Genomic DNA, 19827 nt, shown 5'->3' on the forward strand with positions numbered 1-19827 from the left:
GACACACACATAAACATGAAGGGTCTCGGCCTGAAACGTCGACTGTTTACTCTTTTCCACAGATGCTGCCTGACCTGCTGAGTTCCTCCAGCATTTTGTTTCTGTTGCTTTGGATTTCCAGCATCTGTAAAGTCTCTTGTATGTCTCTCTCTCTCTCTCTCTCTCTCTCTCTCTCTCTCTCTCTCTCTCTCTCTCTCTCTCTCTCTCTCTCTCTCTCTCTCTCTCTCTCTCTCTCTCTCTCTCTCTCTCTCTCTCTCTCTCTTTTTTCTCTCACACACTCACAGACTAAAGTACATAGTACACACGCAGACACACATGGACACCCACTTGCACATACACACAGACAGCCACACACACTCAAACTCAAACACACTCCTATTCACACACATTTACAGACACACACAGAATTACCCACAGTGACTCTCTCGCACTCACACACACACGGAAAAACAGGCACTCACTCACTTTCACACTCACTCACTCACTCATTCACATATTCACTGCCTTTCACACGCACGCAGTGCTCCCCTCACTGCTGCCTCTTGTCCCACAGGCCACGGGTCAAGCATTGGAGGAGAAGGACGAACGATGGGGGAAATGGAGGAGCTGAAGCAGGAGATGGAGTCGCTCAAGCAGCAGATCATGGTGAGGGAGCCCTCGGCCGCACCCCAGCCCCAACCCTCCAATGCTCGCAGCCGAGCCCCATCCCCACCACGTACAGCCCAGAAATCACCCTGACCTCACCTCCAGGAGGCAGGGCTGGAGTCCGCCGTCACATGCCACTCCCAAAACACCAGTCCCCAACCGCCACCCCCTGCTCCTGGCTTGTGGCTAGGGCGGGTGGAACTGATCCCGCTAAGCTGTGTGGGTGCGTGGCTGCGCAGTAACTGAAATGCTCCCGTGCACGTAGCCCAGCTGGAATCTTCCTTTACACAATGTTAATATAATCTTCAAATTAATCTGATATAAATATGAAATCTATGTTGATGTAATAATGAAATACCCTCTAATTAATTTTGTGTTAATGAGTACAATCCATAAATTTTCTCAATAATAGCCATACTACAGCCTTTACTTTGAAACATTTCAGAGCTTCAGTGTATTTCCATTGCCAGTGTTCCAAGTTACAACACTGTTACAAATTGCAACAGTAAACACAGAATGGAAGCCGGCTGCTCACATGGCCGGCTCACTGAACGCCGAAGCCATCTAGTCGAAACACCTTACTTCTGCCATGGTGGCAGCCAGTTGTTTTCACTGTGTGACCGTGTTCACTCGTGTTGTGAGTTGTGGTTTTTCTTTATTTGATGCACATACTGCGAAAAAAAAATCACAATTCAAGTCCCGCTCAGGGCAATGGTTGCTCCGTGCTGCTGTAAAAAAAAATAAAATTAGAGGGAGCCTTGGTGGGTGGTGTGAGACTCTAGTTTCTTTCCCAGCACGGTGGGGGTAAAACTAACCACTCCCACCACCCACGATCAAGGGACAGAAGCAAGATTGTCACTGGGATTCCCCACCAGGACAGTCCCAGTCTCGGCCTCTCACTCCCCCAAGACGACCAGTCTCGTGTTCCGTTCCCCCAAAACCCCACCATCCATGGGAAGGGTCGCAGACTCCGCTCCCTCAGACAGTCCCTCCCTCCACACCCTCCTCCCTTTCCCGTCACCGGTGAGCACAATGGAAGGCAGGAGAAGATGGAATCCTTGACCACCCCCCAACCCCCTCTCTTTCTCTGGCAGGAGCGGAGAAAGGCGGTGTGTGACAGCAGCCTGGCACAGGTAAGGGAGAGCGAGGTGGGGGGCAGTTGGGGGAGGGCTGAGGAGTGCTCGGGGGAGGTGCAGGGGCGGGGCATAGGAGGCGGAGAATCGAGGAGGGGGAACTGCTGTGGAGTCAGCGGGTAAGGGGTGGAGGATGGGGAGGGTGAAAAGTCGCAGAGGCTGTTGACAGGAGGTTGTGTGGAGGAATGTCGGTGGTCGAGGTGGAGGCTCATGGAAGTGTGTGGGGGTAAGGGATTGAGGGGTCAGGAGGCAGGGGTGAGGATGGTGTTTGGGAGGGAGAGGGAAGGGTGATTGAGAGAAGGCAGGACACTCACTCCGGTCCCCTCCAGGTTGCCGCAGGGGTGGAGCCAGTGAACCGGATCCAGATGAGGATCAGACGCACACTGCGAGGTCACCTGGCCAAGATCTACGCCATGCACTGGGGCACCGACTCCCGGTATGAAGCGGGGGTGGGGGGGGGGGGAGAGACGGTCTGTTACAGGAGTGTGGCGAGGCACATCACTATGGAAATTGTGTGCAGGTGGTGTCAGCGAGTGTGTGTGTGTGTGTGTCTCAGGGTCTCTGTGAGAGAGTGTGCGTAAGAGCGTGTGTGTGTGCGTGTGTCTGTGTGTCGATGTGTGTGTGTCAGGGCCTCTGTCTGTGAGTAAGTGAGTGTGCATGCGTGTCTCTGATATCTATACGTGCATGTCTGTCTGTGAGGGTGTATGTGTTTGTGTCTCTGTGAGTAGGTCTGTGGATGTGAGTCTGTGTGTTTTTGTGTCTGTCCATGTGTATCTGTTTGTCAGAGAGGCTGACAGCTGTGGTGTGCGTGTGGTTCTGTCTGCAGGTGTGTGTATTTGCATCTGTGTGGCGTGCGCGCCTGCCTGGTGTGTGTCTGCGTGTGAGAGAGTACACAAAGTTCTGAAGCCCTCTGCATCCCAGTAGACCCGTGTCCAACCGTCTCTGCCATTGTCCGACAGGCTGCTGGTCAGTGCCTCCCAGGACGGGAAACTCATCGTCTGGGACAGTTACACAACCAACAAGGTAACGCTGGGAAACTGTCTGTGTGTGTGAGTTCGATCTGTCCAGCAATCAAGGTCAGAGTGTGTGTGAGAGTGTGACCCCCCCCCCCACAGTGAGGGTCAGTGTGTGTGAGAGTGTGACCCCCCCACAGTCAGGGTCAGTGTGTGTGAGAGTGTGACCCCCCCCCCCACAGTGAGGGTCAGTGTGAGTGAGAGTGTGACCCCCCCACAGTGAGGGTCAGTGTGTGTGAGAGTGTGACCCCCCCCACAGTGAGGGTCAGTGTGTGTGAGAGTGACCCCCCCACAGTGAGGGTCAGTGTGTGTGAGAGAGTGACCCCCCCACAGTCAGGGTCAGTGTGTGTGAGTGTGTGACCCCCCCACAGTCAGGGACAGTGTGAGTGAGAGTGTGACCCCCCCCCCCCCACAGTGAGGGTCAGTGTGTGTGAGAGTGTGACCCCCCCACAGTCAGGGACAGTGTGAGTGAGAGTGTGACCCCCCCCCACAGTGAGGGTCAGTGTGTGTGAGAGTGTGACCCCCCCACAGTGAGGGTCAGTGTGTGTGAGAGTGTGACCTCCCCACAGTGAGGGTCAGTGTGTGTGAGTGTGACCCCCCCAAAGTCAGGGTCAGTGTGTGTGAGAGTGTGACCCCCCCACAGTGAGGGTCAGTGTGTGTGAGAGTGTGACCCCCCCCCCCACAGTGAGGGTCAGTGTGTGTGAGAGTGTGACCCCCCCCCACAGTTAGGGTCAGTGTGAGTGAGAGTGTGACCCCCCCCACAGTGAGGGGTCAGTGTGTGTGAGAGTGTGACCCCCCACAGTGAAGGTCAGTGTGTGTGAGAGTGTGACCCCCCCACAGTCAGGGTCAGTGTGAGTGAGAGTGTGACCCCCCCACAGTGAGGGTCAGTGTGTGTGAGAGTGTGACCCCCCCACAGTGAGGGTAAGTGTGTGTGAGAGTGTGACCCCCCCCTCAGTGAGGGTCAGCGTGTGTGAGAGTGTGACCCCCCCCACAGTGAGGGTCAGTGTGTGTGAGAGTGTGACCCCCCCGCAGTCAGGGTCAGTGTGAGTGAGAGTGTGACCCCCCCACAGTGAGGGTCAGTGTGTGTGAGAGTGTGACCCCCCCACAGTGAGGGTCAGTGTGTGTGAGAGTGTGACCCCCCACAGTGAGGGTCAGTGTGTGTGAGAGTGTGACCCCCCCACAGTGAGGGTCAGTGTGTGTGAGAGTGTGACCCTCCACAGTGAGGCTCAGTGTGTGTGAGTGTGACCCCCCACAGTGAGGGTCAGTGTGAGTGAGAGTGTGACCCCTCCACAGTGAGGCTCAGTGTGTGAGAGTGTGACCCCCCACAGTGAGGGTCAGTGTGTGAGAGTGTGACCCCCCCACAGTCAGGGACAGTGTGAGTGAGAGTGTGACCCCCCCCCCCACAGTGAGGGTCAGTGTGTGTGAGAGTGTGACCCCCCCCCCACAGTGAGGGTCAGTGTGTGTGAGAGTGTGACCCCCACAGTGAGGGTCAGTGTGTGTGAGTGTGACCCCCCCCCACAGTGAGGGTCAGTGTGTGTGAGAGTGTGACACCCCAGTGAGGGTCAGTGTGTGTGAGAGTGTGACCCCCCCCCACAGTCAGGGTCAGTGTGAGTGAGAGTGTGACCCCCCCACAGTGAGGGTCAGTGTGTGTGAGAGTGTGACCCCCCACAGTGAGGGTCAGTGTGTGTGAGAGTGTGACCCCCACAGTGAGGGTCAGTGTGTGTGAGAGTGTGACACCCCAGTGAGGGTCAGTGTGTGTGAGAGTGTGACCCCCCCAAAGTGAGGGTCAGTGTGTGTGACAGTGTGACCCCCCCCAGAGTCAGGGTCAGTGTGTGTGAGAGTGTGACCCCCCCACAGTGAGGCTCAGTGTGTGTGAGAGTGTGACCCCCCACAGTGAGGGTCAGTGTGAGTGAGAGTGTGACCCCCCCAAAGTGAGGGTCAGTGTGTGTGACAGTGTGACCCCCCCAAAGTGAGGGTCAGTGTGTGTGAGTGTGTGACCCCCCCACAGTGAGGGTCAGTGTGTGTGAGTGTGTGACCCCCCACAGTGAGGGTCAGTGTGTGTGACAGTGTGACCCCCCCAAAGTGAGGGTCAGTGTGTGTGAGTGTGTGACCCCCCCACAGTGAGGGTCAGTGTGTGTGAGAGTGTGACCCCCCACAGTGAGGGTCAGTGTGTGTGACAGTGTGACCCCCCCAAAGTGAGGGTCAGTGTGTGTGAGTGTGTGACCCCCCCACAGTGAGGGTCAGTGTGTGTGAGAATGTGACCCCCCACAGTGAGGGTCAGTGTGTGTGAGAGTGTTACCCCCCACAGTGAGGGTCAGTGTGTGTGAGAGAGTGACCCCCCCCCCCACAGTGAGGGTCAGTGTGTGTGAGAGTGTGACCCCCCCACAGTGAGGGTCAGTGTGTGTGAGAGAGTGACCCCCCCCCCACAGTGAGGGTCAGTGTGTGTGAGAGTGTGACCCCCCCACAGTGAGGGTCAGATTGAGTGAGAGTGTGAACCCCCCACAGTCAGGGTCAGTGTGAGTGAGAGTGTGACCCCCCCCACAGTGAGGGTCAGTGTGTGTGACAGTGTGACCCTCCCACAGTGAGGGTCAGTGTGTGTGAGAGTGTGACCCCCCCCCCACAGTGAGGGTCAGTGTGTGTGAGAGTGTGACCCCCCCCAGTGAGGGTCAGTGTGAGTGAGAGTGACCCCCCCACAGTGAGGGTCAGTGTGTGTGAGTGTGACCCCCCCAGTGAGGGTCAGTGTGTGTGAGAGTGTGACCCCCCCACAGTGAGGGTAAGTGTGTGTGAGAGTGTGACCCCCCCAGTGAGGGTCAGTGTGTGTGAGAGTGTGACCCCCACAGTGAGGGTCAGTGTGTGTGAGTGTGACCCCCCCCACAGTGAGGGTCAGTGTGTGTGAGATTGTGACCCCCCCAGTGATGGTCAGTGTGTGTGAGAGTGTGACCCCCACAGTGAGGGTCAGTGTGTGTGAGAGTGTGACCCCCCCACAGTCAGGGTCAGTGTGTGAGAGTGTGACCCCCCACAGTGAGGGTCAGTGTGTGTGAGAGTGTGACCCCCCCACAGTGAGGGTCAGTGTGAGTGAGAGTGTGACCCCCCCACAGTGAGGTCAGTGTGTGTGAGAGTGTGACCCCCCCACAGTGAGGGTCAGTGTGTGAGAGTGTGACCACCCCCAGTGAGGGTCAGTGTGTGTGAGAGTGTGACCCCCCCACAGTGAGGGTCAGTGTGAGTGAGTGTGACCCCCCCCAGTGAGGGTCAGTGTGTGTGAGAGTGTGACCCCCACAGTGAGGGTCAGTGTGTGTGAGAGTGTGACCCCCCACAGTGAGGGTCAGTGTGTGTGAGTGTGACCCCCCCCACAGTGAGGGTCAGTGTGTGTGAGATTGTGACCCCCCCAGTGATGGTCAGTGTGTGTGAGAGTGTGACCCCCACAGTGAGGGTCAGTGTGTGTGAGAGTGTGACCTCCCCACAGTGAGGGTCAGTGTGTGTGAGTGTGTGACCCCCTCCCACAGTGAGGGTCAGTGTGTGTGACAGTGTGACCCCCCCAAAGTGAGGGTCAGTGTGTGTGAGTGTGTGACCCCCCACAGTGAGGGTCAGTGTGTGTGAGAGTGTTACCCCCCCACAGTGAGGGTCAGTGTGTGTGAGAGTGTGAACCCCCCCACAGTGAGGGTCAGTGTGTGTGAGTGTGTGAAACCCCCCACAGTGAGGGTCAGTGTGTGTGAGAGTGTGACCCCCCCCACAGAGGGTCAGTGTGTGTGAGAGTGTGACCCCCCCACAGTGAGGGTCAGTGTGTGTGAGAGAGTGACCCCCCCCACAGTGAGGGTCAGTGTGTGTGAGAGTGTGACCCCCCCACAGTGAGGGTCAGTGTGTGTGAGAGAGTGACCCTCCCCCACAGTGAGGGTCAGTGTGTGTGAGAGTGTGACCCCCCCACAGTGAGGGTCAGATTGAGTGAGAGTGTGAACCCCCCACAGTCAGGGTCAGTGTGAGTGAGAGTGTGACCCCCCCCCCCACAGTGAGGGTCAGTGTGTGTGAGATTGTGACCCCCCACAGTCAGAGTCAGTGTGTGTGAGTGTGACCTCCCCACAGTGAGGCTCAGTGTGTGTGAGAGTGTGACCCCCCCCCCCCCACAGTGAGGATCAGTGTGTGAGAGTGTGACCCCCTCCCACAGTGACCAGACATCCACCCTGTTATGCTGCCCCTCCCCCCAACCACAGGTCCACGCTATCCCGCTGCGATCGTCTTGGGTGATGACGTGCAGCTACGCCCCCTCGGGGAACTGCGTGGCCTGCGGTGGACTCGACAATGTCTGCTCCATCTACAACTTGAAGACCAAGGATGGCAACATCAAGGTCAATCGCGAGCTGGCGGGGCACAACGGTGAGTGTGGGGCCACGGGGTGGGGGCGTGGGGGAGGGGGCACAACGGTGAGCATGAGGGGCCAACATCTGAGAGCACGAGGGTGCATGCCAGGGTTGGAAAGGGGTTACTTAACTCTTTTTAATTTTGCTCTGTCACTGTTGTTATTATTGTCCAGGATACCCGAACTTCCTTTTTCACCTTTGACCTTACCTCCTTCTCCTCCCCTGCACCCTTTTATTCTGGCATCCTCCCCCTTTCACTTTCCCATCCTGAAGAAGGTTCTCTGCCCAAAGCGTCGACTCTTTATTCATTTCCGTGCACGCTGCCCGACCTGCTGAGTTCCTCCGGCATTTTGTGTCTCTTGCTTGCGGGTGTGCTTCCTCGGGGCCAAAATGTGGGGGGGGGGTACTTGTGGGCTGCCCCCCACCCACGTCGGCTTGCGTCAGTTGTAAACGCAGACGGCGCAGTCCCATCGGGGCAGAATAAGGCTGTATGGCTCATAGAGTCTGTGCCACCATTCAATCACGGGTGATCCTTTCTTTTCTCCTCCTCAACCCCAGTTTCCGGCCTCCTCCCCGTAAACTTTGATGCCATGTCCAATCAAGAACCTATCAATCTCTGCTTTAAATACGTCCAATGACCTGGCCTCCACAGCTGCCCATGGTAGCAAATTCCACAAATTCACCAAAAGAAACTTCTCCGCATCTCTGTTTTAACTGGACACCCCTCTTGTCCTAGACTCCTCCACCATGGGAACCATCCTTTCCACATTTCACTGCACGTTTCGATGTCTGGAGACTAACAGATTGTTCTGAATCCGAAAGAGGGGGTAGGAGGAGGGAGCAGAGCGGAGCGCGGAGGGGTGGTGGGAGAGTGAGACAGAAAGAGGGAGTGTCGAGACCAAGGGTCGGTTTCAAAACAGAAGAAATAAAGAAAAAGTTCCCCCCACCACTTAGTATGTTGGCTGTATTTTCTTGGGCATGAAGTGTTTCCTGGATTGTTTACCTTTTGTGTCTAATAGTTGTCTTTGCACGGGCTCTCGTTTTCCACCTTGTTTTGCAGGGATCGTGGGGGCTGTTAAACTCTCTTTGTATTCATCACTTTTATTGGATTCGGGCTGATTCAGAATCAGCGTATCACCAGCATGTTTGTTATGAGATCTGTTAACTTTCCGGCAGGAGTACAAAGAAATACAGGATAAATAGATATAAAGGAAAAGTATAAGTTAAAGGAAAAATATAAGTAGACAGAAGTCTATTAAATGATTAAGTTAAAATAAGCAATGCAAAAAAAAAACAGAAATTAAAAAGTAGTGAGGTAGTGTTCACAGGTTCAATGTCCATTTAGGAATCATGTCATTTAGGGGAAGCAGCTGTTCCTGAGGCTTCTGTACCTCCTTCCCAACAGTAACAATGAGAAGAGGACACGTCCTGGGTGGTGAGGATCCACAAATACGGACACCGCCTTCTTAAGGCACTGCTCCATGAAGATGTCTTGTGCACTACAGAGGCTGGTACCCATGATGGTGCTGACTAATTTTACCAGTTTCTGCAACATACTTCGATCTTGTTCAGTAGTTCCCTCCCCCCCCCCCACATCAGACATTGAATCAGCCAGTCAGAATGCCCTCCGCGGTATATCTGTAGAAGTTTTCGAGTGTTTTAGTTGACAGACCATCTCTCCTTGAATTAGCACGGTCTTGCACTACAGGTCTTATCATTGGGGGTTAATTATTCAGCTGGACACCTGGGTTGTCTGGGGACTCCTCTTTTTCCCTTATGAGGGAGAGAGCCTGTGGTATGTTGAATTAGTGGGTGAACGAGTTGCATTTGGGGTACTGATGTTTTGCTGCATGCTTGAGTGCTCAGTTGGGGGCGCTGATGCTTTTTCTGCTGCTGGGAGGGAGGGGGTATTGTTGCTTTGCTGCTGCCGGTGCATGGGAGAGGGAGCTGGGGGGGACTGGGGTTCTAACGTTTTAACTGCTGTTCATTCTTGGGGCACTCCTCTGTTCTCGTGGATGTCTATGAAGAAGCATTTCAGGATGTATATTGTATACATTTCTCTGATATTAAATGCACCTTTAAAACCTGCTGATTGTATTTTGGGGGGGGGGGGCAGCTTGCCAACCGCTCTCTGCTCAGTCATTCTGGGTCTTTGGCGAAATTCTGGCTGAGATCTTCTGTGCATCCTGAATGATTTCATTCTTATTTCTCTTCCAATATTTTTATTAATATTATATAAATTGCATGAGTACAAATACAAAATCCGTAAGGATACAATATGAATTACATTACATTTAAATCACAGTATCCCATATTCAAAATCAATCATGTAGGAAAAAAGATTGAATTATGAAATAAAATAGAATAATTGTATTGTATTAAAAAAATCTACCCCCACTACCAAAACGAGCTGGTTGGTGAAAAAAAGAGAAAAAATACCTTACCATATAATATTATAATAATAATGGCTGAGATCCATGCTTTAGTTGCAGTCCACAGATCATGGAAGTAACTGAGAAAGGGTCCCCGTAACATTAGAAAATCATGTTTAGAATCAGAAATTGAACAACGAATCTTCTCTAACTCAAGGCACAACATCATTGTGGGAACATGAGTGGGCGGGGCAGCCTCCTTCCACTTGCGCGAGATCACCCTCCTGGCCGTAAGAGGCATAAAGACCAATACCCGCAAATTAGATGGCTTCAGGTTTGTAATGCTATCCTCAGCAATACCAAACATGGCAGTCAAGGGATTGGGCTTAAAACTCACATTGAAGAGTGCAGAAAAAGATTGAAACTCATCTTTCCAAAATCTTTGCAAGGCTCGGACAAGTTCAAAACATATGAATCAGTGTGGATCATATGAATCATATGATCGATACATCCATCACATTAGGGGGAAAGATCTGCGTAGAAACGAGAGAGCTTGTCTTTAGACATATGAACTCCATGTACCGCTTTGAATTGTAATAAAGAATGACGAGCACATAATGATGAAGAATTAATCAATTTTAAAATAATCTTCCAGCTTTCTTCAGATATGAAAATCTGTGAGTCCTTTTCCCAGTCTCCTTTAATTTTATCTAAAGAGGCCTGTGATTTCATTTCTTCAGGATTCTGAACCGTTTGCCTGAGCCCATTGGTTTCTGCCGGTTCATTTATGGTCGATGAACCTTTAGTTCGGTTTGAATTGCCGAAGCCTTTGGGATTCCAGGCCTTGAGCTGGAATCAAGGACTTGACAGAGAGAACAGGAGGGGGAAGGGAAGTCAAAGGGTGGGGAGAGCGTGGGGTAGGGAGAGGGGCAAAGTGCGACAGGAAGGATGGGTGAGAGAGGGGGCAGAGAGAGTGGGGAAGGAATAGATGGGGGGAAAGAGAGAGAGAGAGAGAGGAAGATGAACAGGCAGAGAAGGTGTGGAGTGTGACGTGGGGGGGGGGGGGGCGAGCGAGGTGTGGTGAGATTTCATAACCTTTTGACCCGGTTGTCACAGAGTATCATGACCTTCTGATCCTCGTTGCCAGGTTACCTCTCCTGTTGCCGCTTCCTCAATGACAACGAGATAATCACCAGCTCCGGGGACACCACCTGGTGAGTAAAAACCCCTCTGATTGGTTCTGTCAGATTCCACCCCCCGCCCCAGGCTCTGACCGCTTATCTTCCCATCCCAACCTCTTCACCCAGAAGGCAACTTTCCCTTCCCCATGACTCTCCCCCCTCTGCCCTCTCCCACGTCCCTGACCTTTACTCCCCTCTGACCTTACCCTGACCTGACCTCCTGACCCACACCTCTCTACAACTCCCTCTGACCTCACGACCTCCAAACTCCTCTCCCCTACATCTCCCGTTCTGTCCTCCCCACACTCTGACCTTTCCCCTCTACCTGACCTCCCGTTTCCCTGACTTCTCCACTCTGACCTCTCCCCTTTCCCCTTCTCTGACCTGCCTACCTTTGTCCTGACCTCTCCCCAATGATCTCTCCCCCCTCTGATTCCTGTTCTCTCCCCAACCTCTCTGCTGCTTTCTCAACTCCCCTTCACTGACCTCTGCATTGTACTTGATCTCACCATCTGCTCTGATCACTCCCCCTCTCTGATTGCTGTCTACCCCCTTCTGAAATGCCCTTCCAGTTCTGACCCCTCTCTTACCTTTCCCCTTCTCTGGCCTCTCCCCTCTCCTCGACCTCTCCACCCTCTCTGACTCCCCCCATCTGACCTCCCCCCTCTCCGATTCCTCCCCCAACCTCTTCACTCCGTCTGATCTCTGACTTCTTCCCCTTCTCCCTTCTGAATTTTCTCTCTGACCACTGCCTCTCCCTGACCTCTCTTCGCCTTCTCTGAATTCTGCTCCTGACCTTTCTCCGCTCTCTGATCTCTCCCCTCTGACCCCTGCGCCCACTCATGCTGAGATTTCGCTCTCTGCCCTCCCCCCTCCCTCTGACCACTCGGCCCTCCCCCTGACCTGCCTCCTGCCTCCCTGCAGCATCCTGTGGGACATCGAGACGGGCAAGGAGAAGACGACATTCCTGGGCCACAGCGGGGACGTGATGAGCCTGGCTGTCTCTCCCGATTTCTCCCTCTTCATCTCCGGCGCCTGCGATGCAACCTCCAAGCTGTGGGACATCCGTCAGGCTCAGTGTCGACAGACCTTCCTGGGACATGAGTCCGACATCAATGCCATCTGTGTGAGTGGTGGGGGAGGGAGAGGGAGTGGGACTGGGGGTGTGGGGGTGTCCCGAATGGGGACAGATCGTCCCAAGCTGTGGGACTTCTGTCAGGCTGAGATCCGGCAGACCTCCCTAGGACACGAGTGACATCAGTGTGTGAGTGGTGGGGGAGGGGGAGGGAGTGGGACTGGGGGTGTGGGGGTGTCTACAGACCTCCCTAGGACACGAGTGACATCAGTGTGTGAGTGATGGGGGAGGGGAGAGGGAGTGGGACTGGGGGTGTGGGGGTGTCTACAGACCTCCCTAGGACACGAGTGACATCAGTGTGTGAGTGATGGGGGAGGGGAGAGGGAGTGGGACTGGGGGTGTGGGGGTGTCTACAGACCTCCCTAGGACACGAGTGACATCAGTGTGTGAGTGGTGGGGGAGGGGAGAGGGAGTGGGACTGGGGGTGTGGGGGTGTCCCGAATGGGGACAGATCGTCCCAAGCTGTGGGACTTCTGTCAGGCTGAGATCCGGCAGACCTCCCTAGGACACGAGTGACATCAGTGTGTGAGTGGTGGGGGAGGGGAGAGGGAGTGGGACTGGGGGTGTGGGGGTGTCCCGGATGGGGACAGATCGTCCCAAGCTGTGGGACATCCGGCAGACCTCCCTAGGACACGAGTGACATCAGTGTGTGAGTGGTGGGGGAGGGGAGAGGGAGTGGGACTGGGGGTGTGGGGGAGTCCCAAATGGGGATAGAGATCGTCCCAAGCTGTGGGACATCCGGCAGACCTCCCTAGGACACGAGTGACATCAGTGTGTGAGTGATGGGGGAGGGGAGAGGGAGTGGGACTGGGGGTGTGGGGGTGTCCCAAATGGGGATAGAGATCGTCCCAAGCTGTGGGACATCCGGCAGACCTCCCTAGGACACGAGTGACATCAGTGTGTGAGTGGTGGGGGAGGGGAGAGGGAGTGGGACTGGGGGTGTGGGGGAGTCCCAAATGGGGACAGATCGTCCCAAGCTGTGGGACTTCTGTCAGGCTGAGATCCGGCAGACCTCCCTAGGACACGAGTGACATCAGTGTGTGAGTGGTGGGGGAGGGGAGAGGGAGTGGGACTGGGGGTGTGGGGGTGTCCCGGATGGGGACAGAGATCGTCCCAAGCTGTGGGACATCCGTCAGGCTGAGATCCGGCAGACCTCCCTAGGACACGAGTGACATCAGTGTGTGAGTGATGGGGGAGGGGAGAGGGAGTGGGACTGGGGGTGTGGGGGTGTCTACAGACCTCCCTAGGACACGAGTGACATCAGTGTGTGAGTGATGGGGGAGGGGAGAGGGAGTGGGACTGGGGGTGTGGGGGTGTCTACAGACCTCCCTAGGACACGAGTGACATCAGTGTGTGAGTGGTGGGGGAGGGGAGAGGGAGTGGGACTGGGGGTGTGGGGGTGTCTACAGACCTCCCTAGGACACGAGTGACATCAGTGTGTGAGTGGTGGGGGAGGGGAGAGGGAGTGGGACTGGGGGTGTGGGGGTGTCTACAGACCTCCCTAGGACACGAGTGACATCAGTGTGTGAGTGATGGGGGAGGGGAGAGGGAGTGGGACTGGGGGTGTGGGGGTGTCCCGGATGGGGACAGATCGTCCCAAGCTGTGGGACTTCTGTCAGGCTGAGATCCGGCAGACCTCCCTAGGACACGAGTGACATCAGTGTGTGAGTGGTGGGGGAGGGGAGAGGGAGTGGGACTGGGGGTGTGGGGGAGTCCCAAATGGGGATAGAGATCGTCACAAGCTGTGGGACATCCGGCAGATCTCCCTAGAACACGAGTGACATCAGTGTGTGAGTGATGGGGGAGGGGAGAGGGAGTGGGACTGGGGGTGTGGGGGTGTCCCGGATGGGGACAGAGATCGTCCCAAGCTGTGGGACATCCGTCAGGCTGAGATCCGGCAGACCTCCCTAGGACACGAGTGACATCAGTGTGTGAGTGGTGGGGGAGGGGAGAGGGAGTGGGACTGGGGGTGTGGGGGTGTCTACAGACCTCCCTAGGACACGAGTGACATCAGTGTGTGAGTGGTGGGGGAGGGGAGAGGGAGTGGGACTGGGGGTGTGGGGGTGTCCCGGATGGGGATAGAGATCGTCCCAAGCTGTGGGACATCCGGCAGACCTCCCTAGGACACGAGTGACATCAGTGTGTGAGTGATGGGGGAGGGGAGAGGGAGTGGGACTGGGGGTGTGGGGGTGTCCCGGATGGGGACAGAGATCGTCCCAAGCTGTGGGACATCCGTCAGGCTGAGATCCGGCAGACCTCCCTAGGACACGAGTGACATCAGTGTGTGAGTGGTGGGGGAGGGGAGAGGGAGTGGGACTGGGGGTGTGGGGGTGTCTACAGACCTCCCTAGGACACGAGTGACATCAGTGTGTGAGTGGTGGGGGAGGGGAGAGGGAGTGGGACTGGGGGTGTGGGGGAGTCCCAAATGGGGATAGAGATCGTCCCAAGCTGTGGGACATCCGGCAGACCTCCCTAGGACACGAGTGACATCAGTGTGTGAGTGATGGGGGAGGGGAGAGGGAGTGGGACTGGGGGTGTGGGGGTGTCCCGGATGGGGACAGAGATCGTCCCAAGCTGTGGGACATCCGTCAGGCTGAGATCCGGCAGACCTCCCTAGGACACGAGTGACATCAGTGTGTGAGTGGTGGGGGAGGGGGAGGGAGTGGGACTGGGGGTGTGGGGGTGTCGACAGACCTCCCTAGGACACGAGTGACATCAGTGTGTGAGTGGTGGGGGAGGGGAGAGGGAGTGGGACTGGGGGTGTGGGGGTGTCCCGGATGGGGACAGAGATCGTCCCAAGCTGTGGGACATCCGTCAGGCTGAGATCCGGCAGACCTCCCTAGGACACGAGTGACATCAGTGTGTGAGTGGTGGGGTGAGGAGGGTGTGTTCAGGGAGGCTTGGCTGGTGTTTCCTAAACCGGGAGATATAGACCCCTCACTTATCCGGAGACAAACCGTTTCAAACTGGGATAGATACATCGCCCTAAACAGGGACTGAGAACGTCCCAAACTGGGACAGAAAGGCCATTCTAAACTACTATAGACTGTCCCCTACTGGGACAGATTGATTGGGTCAAATTGGGAGAGGGAGGCTGTCCCAAACTAGGATAGACTGCCCCATACTGGGACTGTGCTGGGGTAGACTGTGCTGGGACAGACGGACTGGCCTGGGATAGAGGAACTGTGCTGGGACAGACGGACTGTGCTGGGACAGACGGACTGGCCTGGGGTAGAGGAACTGTGCTGGGACAGACGGACTGTGCTGGGACAGACGGACTGTACTGTGGTAGAGGAACTGTGCTGGGACAGACGGACTGTGCTGGGACAGACGGACTGGCCTGGGGTAGACGGACTGTGCTGGGATAGACGGACTGGCCTGGGGTAGAGGAACTGTGCTGGGACAGACGGACTGGCCTGGGGTAGACGGACTGTCCTGGGACAGACAGACTGGCCTCTGGTAGACGGACTGGCCTGGGGTAGAGGAACTGTGCTGGGGTAGACTGTGCTGGGACAGACGGACTGGCCTGGGATAGAGGAACTGTGCTGGGGTAGACGGACTGGCCTGGGGTAGACGGACTGTGCTGGGACAGACGGACTGGCCTGGGGTAGACGGACTGTGCTGGGACAGACGGACTGGCCTCGGGTAGACGGACTGAGCTGGGACAGACGGACTGGCCTGGGATAGAGGAACTGTGCTGGGGTAGACGGACTGGCCTGGGGTAGAGGAACTGTGCTGGGGTAGACGGACTGGCCTGGGGTAGACGGACTGGCCTGTGGTAGAGGAACTGTGCTGGGGTAGACGGACTGGCCTGGGGTAGACGGACTGTGCTGGGACAGACGGACTGGCCTGGGGTAGACGGACTGGCCTGGGACAGACGGACTGGCCTCGGGTAGACAGACTGTGCTGGGGTAGACGGACTGTGCTGGGATAGACGGACTGGCCTCGGGTAGACGGACTGTCCTGGGACAGACGGACTGGCCTGGGGTAGACTGTGCTGGGAGAGACAGAGCTCTCCATCGTGAGATAGCCCATCCTGCGATGGACAGAAAATCCCTCCCTGGGGACCGGCCACGCTGAGGTTGATGGGCCGTCGCAGACGACAGCTTACTAAAGACTCGTGTCCTGCGAATGAGTGCTGCGTGTGGGAGTGGGAGTGACTGGGCAGGAGGGGAAGTGGAGTAACCGGCCATGTTCCTCTTACCTCTCCCACCCCCACCCCCCACAGTTCTTCCCCAGCGGTCAGGCCATCTGCACAGGCTCGGACGACGCCAGCTGCCGCCTCTTCGACCTGCGCGCAGACCAGGAGCTGGCCGTCTACGCCAGCGAGGCTATCCTCTGCGGCATCACGTCGCTGGCCTTCTCCTGCAGCGGGCGCCTCCTGCTGGCCGGCTACGACGACTTCAACTGCAACGTCTGGGACACGCTGAAGGCGGAGCGCTGTGGTCAGTGAGCCTTGCCTTGCACAGTGACGGGGGGGGGGGGGGGGGGCAGTCGGATGAAACTTTTCTCCTGGGTCACGTTGGCCACGGTGCAGCACGGGGGGCGGGGGAGGCAAACTGTGCCCCAGAGACAGAAACGTACGTGCTGGAAAGTCAGCGCCGACGGAGAGGGGAATTTCACCCAAGCAATTTCAGTCCGCTGCGTGCACACTTCCTCGCATCTGAGGAGCCGGCCTACAGCGGGGCAGGGGCAGGGGCAGGGGTCGGGGCAGGGGCTCGCTCCCAGGGAAGGCACACGGGCTGGACTTCCACAAACCCGAGACAAACCGAGATAGGCAAATCGTCCCAAACTAGGAGAGAGAGCGTCCCGCAGCTGGATGCATAGATCATTCCAGACTGGGAGAGAGAGAGAGAGAGAGAGACCATCCCAAAATCGGATTGCGAACGTCCCAACCTGGGATAGGTTGACTATTCCAATGTTTTATTTTCCGACAAGTTGACGAGAGAGATGCATGAGGGTAGGGCAGTGGACGTTGTCTAGCATGGATTTCAGTAAGGGGGTTGACAATGTCCCTCCTGCGAGGCGAATCCAGAAGATTTGGGTGCAAGGGATCCGCGGCAAATTGGCCATTTGGATCCAGAACTGGCTTGAGCATCGAGGACAGAGGGTGGTGGTTGAAGGGACATTCGAGCCGGGGGTCTGTAACTAGCAGAGTCCCGCAGGGACCTGTACTGTTTGTGATGTTTATGAGTGACCTGAATGAGAATGTAGATGGATGGGTTAGTAAGTTTGTGGATGATACCAAGATTGGTGAAATTGTGGATAGTGTGGAAGACGTGCAGAGAATACAGTGTGATATAGATCAGTTGCAGATATGGGCTGAGAAATGGCAGATGGAGCTTTACCCAGGTAAATGTGAGGTGTTGTACCTTGACAGGGAAAATGCAAGGAGACAGTTCATTGTTAAGGGCGACATTATTAACAGTGTTGCTGAGCAGAGAGTTCTTTGGACTCAAGTTCACAGCTCCTTGAAAGTGGCTACACAGTTCAATAAGTTGGTGAAGAAGGCTTATGGAATGCTTGCTCTTATTAGTCGAGGCATTGAGCTCCAAAGTCAAGAGGTTACGTTGCAACTTTATAAAACTCTGGTTGGGCCACATCTGGACTGTTGCAAACCGTTCTGGTCACATCACTACAGGACAGATGTTGAGGCTTTGGAGAGGGTACAGAAGAGGTTTGCCAGGATGCTCCCCAGTTCAGAGGGCATGTGCTGTCATGAAAGGGTGGGTTAACTTGGTTTGTCGTCTCTGGAGTGGAGGAGGCTGAGGGGACATCTGATAGATGTTTATAATATTATGAGAGGCACAGATAGAGTGGACAGAGGGTATCTGTTTCCCAGGGTTGAAGTGCCTAACACCAGAGGGCAGGCATTGAAGGTGAGGGGAGGTAGGTTCAAGAGGGATGTGAGGGGTAAGTTTATTTTCATCAGAGAGTGGTGGATGCCTGAATGTGCTGCCTGGTGTGGTGGCAGGTGCAAATACATTCGAGGCTTTTAAGAGATGTTTAGGTGCCTACCTGAACGTGTGGAAGATGGAGGGATAGGGACATTGTGTAGGTCAGAAGGATTAGCTTTTGGGTGCATTTCATTTGAGTTTTAGCTGGTTTGCCACAACATAACGGGCCTGTTCCTGTGCTGTTCTGTTCTGTGTCGTATGTTCAAAACTGGAAGAGATAACCCACCTCAAATTGGGTTTGAGAAAATCCCATACTGTCTGAAAATGGGATTGGAATATCAGGGAGGGAGGCAAAAGAGGTGGGGGCGTGGCATTGTTGATCAGAGAAAGTGTAATGGCTGCAAAAAAGGTGGACGTTATGGAGGAATTGTCTACGGAGTCTCTGTGGCTGGAAGTTCGAAACAGGAAGGGGTCAATAACTCCACTGGGTGCTTTTTATAGATCACCCAGTAGTAACAATGACAAGGTAATGAGAGGCACTGATCGTGCGGATAGTCAGAGGTTTTTTTCCCAGGGCTGAAATGACTAACATAGGTATGGGCACAGGTTTAAGGTGCTGGGGGGTAGGTACAGACGAGATGTCAGGGGTGAGTTTTTTTACACAGAGAGTGGTGAGTACATGGAATGGGCTGCAGGCGACGGTGGTGGAGGCGGATGCGATAGGGTGTTTTAAGAGACTCTTAGATAGGTACGTGGAGCTTAGAAAAATAGAGGGCTATGCGCTAGGGAGAGTCTAGGAGGTAGTCTCTACTGTAGGTTACATGGTCGGCATTATATTGTAAGGCGCTGTAAATTCCCATGTTCGATGTCAATACCGTCTGCAACAGAAACCGACAAAGGCAATGTGATTGTGTACGATCGTGAAATATAGTTCACAAGCCAGCGAGGGAGAGGGTGACAACCCGTTGCGCGCAGAGTAAATTCCCTCGTGCGTTAGTAGCAAGAGGTTAGTGTGCACACTTTTCGGGGGAAGATTCGCGGAGGTTTGATGAGCGGCTGGGCGAGACGTTCAGCGCCGGAGAGTGTCCGGGGGAGGGTCCCGGAATGATCCCAGGGTTCAGCAGAGAGCGCCTGATGCCTGGGGGCCGGAGCTCGATGTTCAGAGGGGGATCTGAACGAGGCCTCCCGCCCGCAGGGGAGTCCGGTGCCGCCTCGGAATTCGGAAACTGAGATGAGGAGGGATTTCCTCAGCCAGAGGGTGGTGAATCTGTGCAAGGCCCGGTCACTGGGCCAGGCGGAGCCGCGTCCTCCGATGCCTTCGGCCATGATTGCTCACCTCCTTCGGTACGGACGCATCTCCACCCGCCACCCGGGGTTTGATGAATAGGGGGATTGCGGGTGACGGGGAGAAGGCTGCAGGAAAAGAAACATCGGGTACGAATGGCAAGCAGACTAGATGGGCTGAGTGGCCAGTTCTCCTCCTATGTCTAATTGTCTCTCTCTCTCTCCCCTCCCCTCCCTCTGCCACAGGTGTCCTGTCCGGACACGATAACCGCATCAGCTGCCTGGGGGTGCCGGACAACGGGATGGCGGTGGCGACTGGATCCTGGGACAGCTTCCTGAAGATATGGAACTGACCGGGGGCCGGGCGCCCGGACCCTCCCCGCATTCGCTGAGTCGAGTGGGCTTAAGGTGGGGAGGGAGGGAGGGAGGGAGGGGGTTCCTCTGTAGTTACGCATTAAGACGCGCCAGTAAACCTCTAGGCTAGTGCGCTACATGCAGTCCCGTTTTCTCGCCCCGTTTCCAGTCTGTGGTAGTGTACCCTGGGGAATGGCGACGTTCCCCGGCGCACGGCTCTCTGAGAGTCGGGAAATGACTTTCCAGCCTCATAATACCCCGCGCCTGGGGTATCGGGGTCAGACAACCTCCTCTGCCCCCTCCCTCTCCGAATCCTCCGCAGCTTTCCCGGCATGGGATGACCCCGATACCCGGGGTGCTGGCCGGATTGGAGAGGACGGAGGAGAGAGGTTCGGACAAACCTGGGTCGGTTTCTCTGGAGTGGCGGAGGTGGCCCGGTTAGGAGGTCCACGGAGTTGTGG

The 19827-nt window shown here is 55.7% G+C and overlaps 1 protein-coding gene across 1 annotated transcript; it reads left to right on the forward strand.

Annotated features, from left to right (window-relative positions):
• Window positions 1-298: 298 nt before the first annotated feature.
• LOC132384383 (guanine nucleotide-binding protein G(I)/G(S)/G(T) subunit beta-3-like) lies at window positions 299-19385 on the forward strand. Its single transcript, XM_059955486.1, has 9 exons — window positions 299-645; window positions 1740-1778; window positions 2108-2214; window positions 2738-2801; window positions 6997-7159; window positions 10663-10729; window positions 11621-11822; window positions 16060-16276; window positions 19259-19385. The coding sequence occupies exons 1-9, from the start codon at window positions 589-591 to the stop codon at window positions 19363-19365; spliced, it is 1023 nt and encodes a 340-aa protein (XP_059811469.1). The 5' UTR covers window positions 299-588; the 3' UTR covers window positions 19366-19385.
• The last annotated feature ends 442 nt before the right edge of the window (window positions 19386-19827 follow it).

The sequence above is a fragment of the Hypanus sabinus genome, chromosome 32 (assembly GCF_030144855.1).
Source record: "Hypanus sabinus isolate sHypSab1 chromosome 32, sHypSab1.hap1, whole genome shotgun sequence".
NCBI classification, from domain to species: Eukaryota; Metazoa; Chordata; class Chondrichthyes; order Myliobatiformes; family Dasyatidae; genus Hypanus; species Hypanus sabinus.